The sequence below is a fragment of the Lycorma delicatula genome, chromosome 5 (assembly GCF_047948215.1).
Source record: "Lycorma delicatula isolate Av1 chromosome 5, ASM4794821v1, whole genome shotgun sequence".
Lineage (NCBI taxonomy): Eukaryota > Metazoa > Arthropoda > Insecta > Hemiptera > Fulgoridae > Lycorma > Lycorma delicatula.
In genome coordinates, this window is record NC_134459.1 from 49,873,158 (window position 1) to 49,887,248 (window position 14,091).

At 27.6% G+C, this 14,091-nt stretch overlaps 1 protein-coding gene across 2 annotated transcripts in view; it reads right to left on the reverse strand.

Annotated features, from left to right (window-relative positions):
- Nucleotides 1–2,119: 2,119 nt before the first annotated feature.
- Nucleotides 2,120–14,091, reverse strand: part of Invadolysin (leishmanolysin-like peptidase, invadolysin) — a 461,280-nt gene continuing 449,308 nt past the window's right edge. Inside the window, exons 12-15 of one of the 2 annotated variants that reach the window (XM_075366080.1) lie at nt 13,463–13,629; nt 11,089–11,208; nt 9,960–10,162; nt 2,120–4,428 (exon numbers count right to left, since the gene is read on the reverse strand). In XM_075366080.1, the coding sequence (XP_075222195.1) occupies nt 9,962–10,162; nt 11,089–11,208; nt 13,463–13,629 (488 nt within the window). In that variant the 3' untranslated portion in view covers nt 2,120–4,428; nt 9,960–9,961. Of the gene's footprint in view, nt 10,163–11,088; nt 11,209–13,462; nt 13,630–14,091 lie in introns of both variants that reach the window. The other variant, XM_075366079.1, reaches the window with a different exon arrangement.

The following is a 14,091-nucleotide window of genomic DNA, read 5'->3' on the forward strand; positions in this document are numbered from 1 at the left end:
TCAAAAAGTCAAACAAATCTGATATCCTTCTTGGCACCCATTGGTATTACAAAATTAAGTAATGCAAAAATCATTATTTGATAAAATTAGTGTTTACTTGTATCAAGATCTAAAAATATAAACTTTAACTTCTGTCTATATATTCAAAAAACATTATTATCATGCCTTCAGTAAAAATGAATGCTCAACATTTCAAATAAAATTAAATTCATTAAATCCATTTTTTTTCTTAATTTAATGTATCTTTATACTATTTTTCATCTGGAGATCCCATGTTCGAATCCCAGCATTTTTAACATGCCACAAAATTGTCCATTTCATCTCATCTTCTGAAAAAATATCTAACAGTGGTTCCAAAGACTAAAAAAAAAATTATAATTTCATTCATTTTCTCATTAAAATACATATTTATATAACGTATCTAAGGTTGAAATAATGAGAATTAAAAATTAAAGAACAGAACCAATTTTATCATACAAAGGAAATTAATCTTTACTGTAACTGATTCTTAAAAATTTTTTTTTTAATTTTGATTAGTAAGGATACAGAAAATAAAAGGATAAAATCAAGTATATAAAATACATTTTCCTGACATTTTAAATTAAGTCCTTTTTTAGTGAAACTATGTTTTCTATCATTTATTTACTCTCAACTGATTATAACCAGGTGATTTTTATTTATTTTTTTAAATGCTTACGAAAGTAGAATTTGGAGAGAGGACAAAACAAAATAACCGAATTAAATTCAAAATTCATAATTTGTTTACTCAATACATGACTGAATGAAGATCATAATGATTATTAAAACAATTTGGAAGTACTAGTAGTATTTTATAAATCTGTGTAAAAATAAAGAAGACAATTTTTTAGGGAAAATGTTTTTTATTTCTTAACATAATCTCGTTTTAAGTTTATACACATAGTACTACGATATGTATTAAGTTTATACACACATACAATGTGTATGCTCAAGTTTATGATCCCACCTCATAATATGATTTATCCAAATCTTAAAAACAGGTGCTTTGGCAACAACTTTATCTTTTCACATAAATATCTTTATAGCAATCATATTTCTTTCAGTTCTTCATTTTTGGAAGCAGATAATAGTCTGAAGGTGCTAAGACTGGCGAGTAGGGGGAGACAGAAGAATTTTGTAGTGCAGTTTGAACGATTTTGCTGTTGCATTTGAGCTGATGTGTTTGTAAAAAAGAACTTTCTTTTTTGCGATTGTTTTTTCATCATCTCTTCATTAAATGAAAGAGCAAAGAAGCATATACAGCCAGCTGGGCTATTGTTTTATACTTCATAAAGTCAATGAAGATTATGCCGTGAGCATCCCAGAAGATGGTCATCAACTTTCCTGCTAATGGTACAGTTTTACCTTTTTTAAAATGAGCTCCCTGACTGCAGAGTTTTATTGTTTCTTGTTTTCAGGTTGATAGTGATGTATCATCAACTGTTATGAAACTGAGAAGAAATTCCTCTCAATTATGTTGAACAGCCTCAAACTGTGTTTAGAAATTCATGGTTTTGATTGATTGTGAGCAAAGGCAAGAGTTTTTGTGCATATAAATTTTTCTGTAAAATATGATGGACCTGTCCATTTGAGATCGCTAATGTCTTAACAATCATGCAGACACATTAGATCTTCTATCCTCCACCACCATATGGATTTTTTCAATCGGATTTATTTCTCAGGATTTGTAACTCAACAGGATCTCCAAAACATAACATCATTTGCCCTCATATGAGTGCTCTGAAAATGACCAAACTGCTTATAAACTGTTCTAATCAATGGAGCTGAATCACTGTAATATGACATTTATGTGGCTTTAGTTTGCCTTTCAAAAAGTAATGTTTGATCATCACACAAAATTCCCATCATCCATTTTTCACAAATTACAATTTTTGAAAGTCTCAAACAATTGCCAACAACAGAATTTTGACAACAACTGAAATGTGGTATACACTACTAGCAGAGATGCAGGAAACAACATATAACCTCAGCATATACTAGAATACCATTTCTTGATGCTGTCTGGATGGACTTAACAGAAGCTCCCAGATTTATGAGTATAAGGGTAAGAAGGAAGCTAATCAATAAAAAAAGAACAATAAAAATTACAATTACCTTTATTTACAAATTATTGAGGAATGTAAAAGGAATCAATTGATCACTGAATGGTAAAAAGCAATGAGCAAAGTACAAATTCAAGTATATTAAGACAGTTATCACAAAATATTAACAGAATTACCACAGTATAATCATGTATCATCAAGTGAATTATGTTATAAGAAAAAATTAGATACATATTAAGAGATAAAAATAAATACATATATAACAAATTTAGATTTATTGCTTATTCATATATTTATAACTAAAATTATTAATTACAATGTAATATAATACAGATTGCACAAATAATCAGTCACAATATAATTACATATAATAATATCTTAAATATACACAAATAAACTTTTACACACATACACTATTATCTAAAAAATAAGGTACATATACACATATTACTACAAGAACAAAATGTAAAACATATATAATTTTATTTTAATGTTGTACAAGTGAATTGTAAAGTTTGGATGAATAAAAATAGCTTATAAATAGATTTCTAGTCAAGTTATTAAACTTTATAAAGATGTTTTACATTCCTGTGTAAAAAAACTTGTATTTTGTGATATTATAATCTTGTAATAGCACCAAAATCTGTTTTTATAGTATATTACTTTAATACACTACTTGCCCAGGACAAATAACATCAAAATTTAATTTGTATAATAAACTATATACACAATAAGTTATTCAAATCTCTATCATAAAAATCTATAATCCTGAAATTGTAAGCTGTAACCATAGATTATAATCTGATTATAACACTTAATTACATAAATAATAATATATTCAAGAATTGTTTATATAAAAGAAAAATCATGACTAAATATGTGCATTTTTTAGGTAATTATTAGTAAATTTTAATTGGTACAAATGGTTCTTGAATACATTAATTCTGTTATAGTACACCACAATGCAAATTTAAACCACCAATATCTGCTCCTTGTTATATGATCATTTCTTGAACTTACTTTTTCAATATTGCTACAAGTAAACAAGCAATTGATTTTATACTTAATTTCATTGTCACGATTTAATTTTTATCAAGAAATACCATCTCTTTTATCAGTAACTAATGTTGTTGATTTAATAGTCAAATAACAAAGAAAATGTTTCATTCCACTCATAAAAATACTTTCATAACTTGAGCAATATTTATACATTTTATTCAGTCTTAGACGTTTTGCACACATCAAGTCTTGTGAGTTCTGATCCACATTCACTTAATCAGTTGTTTACAATAGTTGATTGTGTGTTGTTCACACGCATACCTAAATGACATATCTTATACAAAAGATGTTAATATTTGTGTGAGCATAAAATGTTTTTATTTATAGAATCATGTCTGCCTATGATGTCTACCTTCTAACACAGAAAAACATTTAATACATTCATTAAATTAAAACATTAACTAACAAATTAATATACCTGACAAACAAAATTGTGTTTTTTACTATGAACCAAAATAACTTTTAAATATTATCTTTTTTTTATTATTTTTATTGAAAATGTATAAAAAAATAATCATTTCCACAACCATGGACAAATCTTATTAACATATCAATGCTTTTGTCTCTCATCTGTTGCTGGAATTCTATTTGAATCTAATGGGATTATTCTGATTTGTTTCTAGAGGGCTTAAGTTAATTAAAATATAAGTGAAATCATAATTAGACTGGACAAATTATCAGTACTAAGTACCAGTCCAATTTATCAATTTAAGAAACAGAAACTAATATTCAATTATTTTTCTTACTGATCGATGAACTCATAAAACTTAATGTTTACTTTGACACAATATAATTATATAAACACAGAACTCTTATATAACACAGAAATGAGCACACTATAAGCCTTGAGTGAACAGAAGGCTTATAGGTGTAGTTTAATACCTGCTGAACCAGAGCTTAATACTAGATTAATACACTCTAAAGTACATTGATTTTATTAGCAAAAATATGCCAGTAAGCTCTTTATTTTTAGTGAAAAAAGGTTTAGAATACAAAATTACTGACCAATTATCTAACTTGACTAACGGAGTTAAAAATTTCCTTAATAAAGAACTACATTAATTGCATAATACTGGAACAATTTTCCTTTTCCTAATTCTAAATTAATCATAATCAATCATTGTTAAAACTCAGATGTATTATTAGCCCTACCTCTTGTACTTTCTAAAGAGTAAAATGTTTAAAGTGTTATTTTTAACTAATACAATTTTATCCTTCTCTAAACAATTTGACTGTTTGTTTCTTTTTATCTCTCTTCTCATGTTAAGGAAATTATTATTTAAGCATGCTGAAAAAGAAGAAAAAAATTATCTGTAATCCATAAAGAGTATTTGATTATCTGAGATAAGTTCAATTTTTGTTTAAATAACAAGTTTTCAGTATTTATTCTCTTTTATTAAAATTTTTTCTTGTGTTTTGATTACAAAAATCATATGTCCATAATACTTCTTTGCAAAGAGAAAGGAACAGCATTTGATTTGAGGGATCAAATAAAACTATGCAACATTAATCAAAGTAGCATTACAAAATAAAAATTAATGAAGAAAAAGATTCAGATTTTGAAATAAACTGCACTACCTTTTATATTATTTTATGGTGTGTTGAATGACATTAAAATTTTATTCATTACTAATTTTTTTACAATACGTTATCACAATGAGAATGTAAGTTACCATTTTTTAGTTCCCTGTGCGTACCCTGACTTGTTAATCACTTGTTGAACTAATCTTGTTCAAATAGCCCTTAAAATGTATGTTAAGCAATATATTTTATCAAATAAATATGATACAATAATAAAGATAATGAACTTTGTCTTGTATTCATGTATTATAAAGATCCAAAGATAATACGGTTTTACCCTGATACTGGTTTTACAAACTCCAAAATGATTAAAGACACCAATCTAAAATTTTATAGACAATAAGATAGTAGAATGGACTAGCTTGCACAAAAATTTGAACACAATTGGGATAGAATTTGTTTCAAAATCTGATGGATGATTTTATTTTTATAAACTTTAAAATTTATTCAACAAATTTTTCAACCACGTTTAAATATTCCTAACCAAGTAAATATTCAAGAGAACAACAATCAGTAGTTTAAATAATTATAAAAAAGGCAGGTTAGATCAGAAATAAGTGACAATGAAAGACCTGATTAAATGAAAGCTAATAATTTTACTATATATGATGATATAATTGACAATCAGATAAAATAATTTAAAAAATTAAACAATTCAATTATATAAAAAAACAAAAGGCAAGACACATGTGACACATCACCAATGAATAATCCCTTTAAATATGTTTATTAAAAGTAAAGTACTGTATTATCCAACATTGTTGCGGTATAAGAATGGATACTGTCACAAAGGAGTAAGGACTTATTTTACTAGGCACACAGAAACACCAAGAAACTGTTATTTTAATCTAAATTGATGACTGTCCATTAGCAGGAAAACCCAAAGAAATAGTAATAAAAGTAATTTTAGAACTTGTAGCTAATCTACAGTATGTCCAGGAATACAGTTGCAATATTTTTTTTATTTTATAAAAACATTAATAATTATGGAAGTCGGTTTCAGTTTGTGGAGATGTAAATAAAATTAAAAGGTTTTCTCTTTAAATCATTATCAAATACTTCATAATTGACTGAGTTCCAAAAACTGTCAATTACTAAATGTCATTATCATTAATGAGCCCTCTTCAATACTGCACATAAATTTCTACATTATGTGAGTGAAGAACATGTCAACAATCATAGTTACAATAAAGAGAGTGGAAGTTTGATACAGACAATAAATATGGATTAAGAGGTAAGTCCATTATAGCAACAGTACCAACAGTTTTTTTTCAATAAAATAACTTTTATCTCTTGTGAATAGAATTATTTTCAGTTATTACAAGATTAAGCATCTACAATTATTACGTCTTTAACATCAATTTAAACTGCATGGGTGAGATTCATTCATGAAATCTTTTTGAAATCATTACATGAATGCACTATTATCCAGCAGTTATAATAATCAGGAAAGAGAATGTGTACTAATTACAAAATATTATTCATTATTTGCCATGAATATTTTAATAATAAATCAAGAAAAAGTATCCTCACAAATATTTTTATTTTGCTCACCAAGAGTTAAAAAATAAATTTAACACCCATTCATAAGACAAAAAAGTAGTGTATATATATATATACACACAAGGATGTGTGTGAAGCATGTTCACACACACATACATACATACATACACACACACACACACACACACACACACACACACACACACACACACACCACTAGAGAATAAAGTAATTCTTAATAGTCTTATTTGGTGGTAAGTAGTAACATTTCTAATAATAATAATAATAATAATAATAATAATAATAATAATAATAATAATAATAATAATGATAATAATAAGTAACACTGTAGGTATTAAGGTACACATCTAGAACATAAGATTATATTACTGTTGTCAAAACTTAGCCATCTTTCTGCAAAATAAACAAACAAACACACACACACACATCAAAATATTTTGACACCGACAATAATATAAACATCTACATCTTTTAATTATTAATAATAAAATTAAATACTATGACAAAGAAGGCTAATAAAGACAACCAAATCATCTTCACTAATAAATACAGTCAAACCTCCATAACTCAATTTTTATAACTTAAGAATGTCCAAACAAATAATTTTTGTAAAAAACTTTTAATTTTTTTATAAACTACACCAGCAGTTCACAAATCGTAGAACTTTATACCTCAAAGGTATACTGACATACATGTAAACAAAAGTAACTTTAGAAAAGGTCAAATTTTTGAAATTAATTCAACTATGTACTCAGGACAAAAGTAAATTTTTCCTTTATTTTAGTCTAGTGAATTATTAAGTCCTATATTAACCTTTTGCACCTAATTCATAATCCACCTTTTTCATAATTCTAATCCTTGAAACTTGTAAGCTAAATGCTTAAGTTATGAACTAAACTGCGTATGAGCTTTTATTATTTACAAGTTTTTTATATTGTTCACATTCATGACAGCATAAGTTAAAGTTGAATATTTTCCAAACCCTCCAATTAAACGAGTACACAAATAACATTTTAGAGTTCAGAAATGTTTTAAACATTTTTTTGGGATTTATCACCCGAAGAAAAAAAAAACATTTTGTTAATCGAGTAATGAATTCTCATTACTGCAAGTTAAACTTACTATTAAAAAGTTTAGAAATAAACAAACCAATTAAATTTTATTGCGTTAATTAATTTTTAACAGTTTTAAACTATTTAATAATTTACCAACATTAAAGGATTAAAATTGTTCCTTAACATTAATTCACTCTGAGAAATAACACAATAGCATACTTGGAATATGAATAAACAACTAGATTAACAAACAGTTAACAATTAGTTAACCTTAAAGAATAATGGTAATCTTTACTACTCAGAAGTCCCTTCTATTTTTTTAATACTGTAACATATCACAAAAATAGCTCAAATAAGCATATTTTGGATAATTTAATAGCCAGAAAGATGAAAGAACTTTAGTCAATTGTGTATCATTATACACATACAAACATGTAAACGAAGTAAAAATAGACATACAAACAAAGTAAAAAATTCAATTGCTCTTAAGCTACGAATCTTAAGAGCTAGTGCTCTTAAGATTCATTTTTCATTTGAGAAGTCCTTTTGCTCAGACAGAGCCTCTCTTGAGTCCCTCCTCTTTGCTTAGACCTCTTTGTTTACTTTAATAAAATAAACCAATCATATCAATCGAAGGAGTTTTCAAAAAAAAAAATTGTTAGTCTCGTAATTGGAGCAAGGAGAGAAAATCCAGTTTGTTTCCACTGTTTATGCAGAGTAGAATTCTACAAATAAGGTATTTTTTGTTTATAGGGTTTTAGACTTTATAAAAAAAAAGAGGTAATAAAGAATGGTGACTTTAGAAACAACTCCCTGTAGTGCCAGACAGGTAATTAACAGCATGCTATGTGCACCAATGCCAAGTTGTACCTGTTTCAAAAACATTTGGTTTCTCTGTAACATATATTTTATAATTTGCTTCCTGGTTTTTTAGAAACTGGGGAAAATTCTATAAAGTACTTCAAAAATAAACTGTGTAACTGCCTGTTAATCAGGTACTCGGATGAAATTGAAACAATGTTCACTATAGCAATACAATAATATTAAGTTTGGAATTGTAAGTAACACTTAGGTTATACAGTAGTAGCATTGGAATTAAGTGTTAATGAGACTAAATGAGTGAGCTGTTATGATAAAATGTAATATACTAACAGTGATTTATAAGCAAATAGCTCCCGCCCATTTATAAGGTACGTTTCATCTACATTCTTTATTGGGTGGGTATATTTTTCTAAATTTTACATATTAAAAAATAAGGTAAACGTGGTTTAAATTTTATCTTTAATATTATAATCCTAGAAATTAATATCCCAATAAAATATTTTTTACTGAAGAAATTAAATTTGTTATTATTATTACTGTTCACATGTAAGTGTCTGGAGAGTGAAATAATGCCCTAAGTAATAGAATATTCTGTTACAATAAAATATAATAAATGTGAACAATAAATGGAGAATAGTATCAAAGCATTGTGGTATTAAATTTTACAGCTACAGATGTGTGGTTCAAAAACTGTAATTTGCTGCACGAAAAAGTATGTTATTTTGTGTTGTTTTGAGTACTTTTACATCTGCTAAGCAAAATTTCATTTGTAACAAGCTCAATATATCTAACTGATTCTATGATAGTTGAGGTAGAAAGTAAGATAGCTGAAACAGACAAAACTAAATTTAGATAGTGAAAATATAGCCACGGACTTTTAACTGAATATTAGTAGAATGAAGACATTAAAAAATGTTTTTTTTTGTTCCTGTATCAACAAATATCATGGATATGCTGCTTTCAATTACCAAGGAACAAACACATCTGGACAGAACGATTATGTGCCTTGAATTTAACAGCTGGTGATTGAGCAACTGCCTTAATAGAGAAGGATTTACTCATCATACCATAAACCATATATACAATTTTGTGAATCCTGACACAAAATATAAAGGTTGAGGTGTGAAGTATTCCCATCTCTTTTCGGAAATTGTAAATACTGTTTTGTAGGGAATTTACTACAATTTATCTTTAAAATGGTGTATAATGAACATGAAACACATATTTAAAACAATTCTACTGCAATGTCTAAGCTCTATAATTACAAAAACCCACTACTGGAGGAAATTATGCAAAATAATATCAGAGACTGATGTTGCTTTAGATAAATAATGGGGTAAATTCTGAAATTATAATTTCCCAACCTTTAAAAGTATTAAAATTATAGAATAATGATAACTAGGAAGTATTATGAATATTAAAAAATTAGACCTGGTGTCCTAGTAGCGATAATTACCAAAATAACCACTACTGAATACAGCATATGTATTTTTTTTAATATGTTTCTTATTTTGAAATTATACTATTCCTTAGCAGGCTGTTAGTCCAATTATAAGACTCAGCAGTTACCATCGTTCAGTCTCATTGATCATTCCTTAGAGAATTCTTTTAATGAAATTCAATTACATTTCTTGAAATATATCAGTTTATATAGCTCAAAAGTTTATATAGCAAAAAGCTATATTTTTTTTTTTGAGTTATGAAAGTTTGAATGCACTGTTGATATAATATTAAACAAAATAGAGATTGAATACGTTTCATAAGAACCATAAGAGTTCACTTTAATTTATTATTATTAAAAATATTAAATATTATTGTCTAATGAATAATTAATTACTGTTACGTTACACCCATAATAACTGTTGATATACAAGATGACTTTAATGTTACTGCAACTACTAATAATGTCAATATAATTAATTCTCTATTATTATAATTATTGAATGTTGCTTTGCATGATAACTGGTCCCAGTGATAAGATACTTTCTTTGGTAATGCCCCATCTGGCTTACAGCGATCTCCTACAGAGGATAATTCCTCCTATAAAAAAGAAAACAAATGCACGCACATAAATACAAAATAAATTTCACTGAGTAGTATGACAAAATGTGATAACTCTTTAAATTTTGTAAATGACTTGCTTTCAAATTAATGGAATTTGTTCTTTAAAGGCCATCTACTCCTAATTATTAATCAAACCAGTTTGGTGTTAATGATGTTTGTCATAAAAAGGTTAGAAAACCCCTTAACTATGCAATTGAATAATTATGTTTTTCAATTTATATTTTATCTGATTGTTAGTGTGTTGTTTTGTCAAATTTTGTTTAAGAATGCTGAGAAACTGGTTTTATAAGCTATGTAAAAAGTTGCAAGTTGAAGATTAACTACAATATGTAAATGCATGGAGAGTGAAAGCACTTTTCAAACAGACAGAATAGTTCCTGAGGTACCAAAGACAGGTAAAGAAACTCTATTCTTTTGTACGATATTATTTATTTTATAACATTTTTATACAATTTCTAAGAATCTAACATCAAAAAATAGTATCTTATTCTCTTCAGTTCCTTTGTGACTTGAAACTTAACAGTTTTTGCCATCTTGCCAATTCACTTCATATTTTTTCTAAATCACTTTCTGTCTAGTTTCTAATATAGTTGAATGAAAATAACATCCAAATAATTAAATTGTAAATTAGATATGAGGTTGCACGTAATTGTTTCAATTTGTGTGAGTGTGTTTAGAAATTTTTGATGAATTTGCAAAAATCCTTTAAAACTTTTGCCTCTCTTCTTTATAACTTCCACTTCACTGTTGCCGTGAATTTTTCTAACACCAATTATGTTCATTTGAACAATTGGAGAAATTTATTTTAAAATAATTCTCTCAGTAAAGTTTTACACTACTGAATATCAATAAAAGTGCTGAAATATTATTTATTTAAAATATATAATTAATGAGTTAATTACCTGACATAACTGTTCACAGGAAGGACAAACAAGAGCTCCTTTATGTAGCCAACCGTTTGATATAATTCTTATTGGTAATTGCTGACCCTCTGAATAACACGTATATGAATAATTACCAACCTGAAATAAAATTTAAAAAGACATCTAATAAAATTTATAAAGACACACACAAAAGCCAAAATTCCACATTTATAAAAAAAAATATAATCCAACGTACGACTAAAGGCGATGAAATAATGCTGTAAATTAATATTTTATTTGATCACCCTTTAGACATAACTTTTTTTATAAAAAAATTTCATACTGATATAAAGTACTGAGTCCATGAAGTCTGAGAAAATAGATAATACAGTAGATTTGAAAAGTTCCAGGGGTAAAAATAATAGATTGTGAGGATAAAAGTAAAGAAAATAGTACACTTCTACAAGCTATCACTTCAGTTACAGTTATAAATTTACTTAAATAGATTATTATTTATTATGACTACATACATTTATTGTATGTACTGTTCTGTTAATTAGATGCCCTCAATTTTCATATAGTTTTAGTATTAATTCAGTGATCCAATATGTACTTATTTTCCAGTGATTATTTTTGAGTTATTTATAAAATGAAATTGGTTGTCATCATTAATTCTGTATTAACAAGGTGATATTAGACAATACTATTCTATTTTATTTTATAGTGTCTTATCAAGGTTCATGCAGCAGTTGTACTCTATACATCTGTGTTTCATGGTGTTTTTTTTCTTTTTACCCTCTGGAACCACTGTCAGGATTACTTTAGAAGATGAATGAGAATGATATGTGCGAGTGCAAATGAAGTGTAGTCTTGTACAGTCTCAGGTCAACCATTTCTGAGACGTGTGGTTAATTGAAACCCAACCAACAAAGAACAACGGTATCCACGATCTAGTATTCAAATCCATATAAAAGTTATTCTTGCCTTTCCTAGGATTTGAACGTTGGAACTCTCGACTTCGAATTTGATTTGCGAAGATATGTTCACCACCAGACCAACTCAGTGGGTTTCACGGTGCTCATCAACCCTTATTTTATTATGTTCAAAATTTGGGATTTACCTGTGCGGATGATAATGATTTCTGGCTTTGCAAGACCTCGGGTTTTTCTTCCCTCAGTAGAAAATGTGGCAATGAAGGTAATATGAATTTATATTTTTGTAATTTTGTGTATTAACGATTCATTGTGTGTTCATGTCATTATATTGTTAATATGCAAGTTGGTAATTGGTTGCAAAATTATGGTCACCATACTGCACTAGTTATATGACCTATTTACTGATTGGCCCAGTTAACATCTATTATACGGAGACAGTAGCTGCCAGTTAGTAGCTTGTTAGCCAACTAGCTAGATAGTGCAACAGTTACATGTGAGAGGTATGTGCAGTGGATTTGGATGGGATAATAGAAAAGCCCAGAAAAATGATGAAGAAAAATAACAGCTTGTTTTCCTGGTATAAGATGAATGCTGGCAGAGTGTTAGCATGACAATGGGTATTTGGGAGTTTGTGCTACGAGACTGATCAGTATTTCCTGGTTTCCATGGTTGACTGTACTGTTGATATGTTGTTTGTCATTGTTGTTAGTCACATTATCCCTGGGACCAATATCTGTTTGGATAGCTGGAGAGGGTACATTAAAACAGATACAGAAAGAGTGGGCTTTAAACATTTTAAAGTGAACCATAAGTGTAATTTCAAGGATACCAAGAAGGGGGTTCACACCAATAATATTGAGAAGATATGAGGATCTACAAAGCAGTGGAATGAAAGCAAGATGGGAGGTATGGCATAGCAGTATCTGAACAACTATTTCATTGAATTTGTGTAGGCTGACACCTGATACTGCTATCAGGTGTCAGCCTATTGTTGTTGTATGAATAGAAATTATACATTTATGTAATTAAAATCGCAATATAATTTCAAATGAATATATCAATTTGTGCTTATTAATGTATGATTTAAATGTGCATTATTTTTAATGCCTATATGATTTTTTTTTGTTTTAACGTCCAGGACCACCCTTAACTATTACTTCAGAGGATGAGATAAATGTTTTGTAGCGTGTATGAAAATGCCATGATTGACTGGGATTTGAACCCAGGACCTCCGGATGAAAGGCCAAGACGCTACCACTTGCGAATAATTAATTATTAGCAGAGGATATAACACCATTGAGCATTACTGGCAAAGCTTTTTGCAATATTTGAAATAATATCCTCATTATTTACTGAATGTATTTGACAATTAAATTATTTTTATTTTATATTTGATAAAGTACATACATACAAATATATTTTTAAAACTATGAATTTATTATTATTATTATAACAATTAATAAAAATCTTTGTCATACCAATATATGCAATCGCCCAGAATAGCATTTATACTGGTAGCAACCAGAACCCCAATGTTGCCATTGTCTTACTTGACGACATGATCTCTCCTCCCACATCTGATCTGTGTGATCGAAACATTTAGAGTCATTGCTATATGATTCTAATGCAAAGTTCTTGTCTTTATCTGAAAATAAACACAAAATATATACTCTAGTAGGTATAATTTTTAAATATTTCTAAATAAAGATAGAATGAATATTAATAAAGGGAAACAAACAAAATGTGGTCACCCTTTTTCTGAATATTATAAATAAATACTTTATTCAGATCATAACATAATTATACAACTATCAATCACATCATAAATAATAAGTTAATTAAAGGAGCACTACATAGTATAAAATTATTAAATAAACAACAAAAATTGTTATTGTCCATATTAATACATAAAAATAATAATGTTAAAAAATAATAGTGATGCTTATCAAGGTAAATAAACAAAATCAGTATCATTAGGAAATGTTTAGGGATTACTGCTAACCAAATACATTTTTTAGAACATATCAAACAAGTATGAAAATAAATTCAGATTTATGAAATTAATATTATTTTAAAAATTCATTAAAAGAATGAAATTGCTTACAAA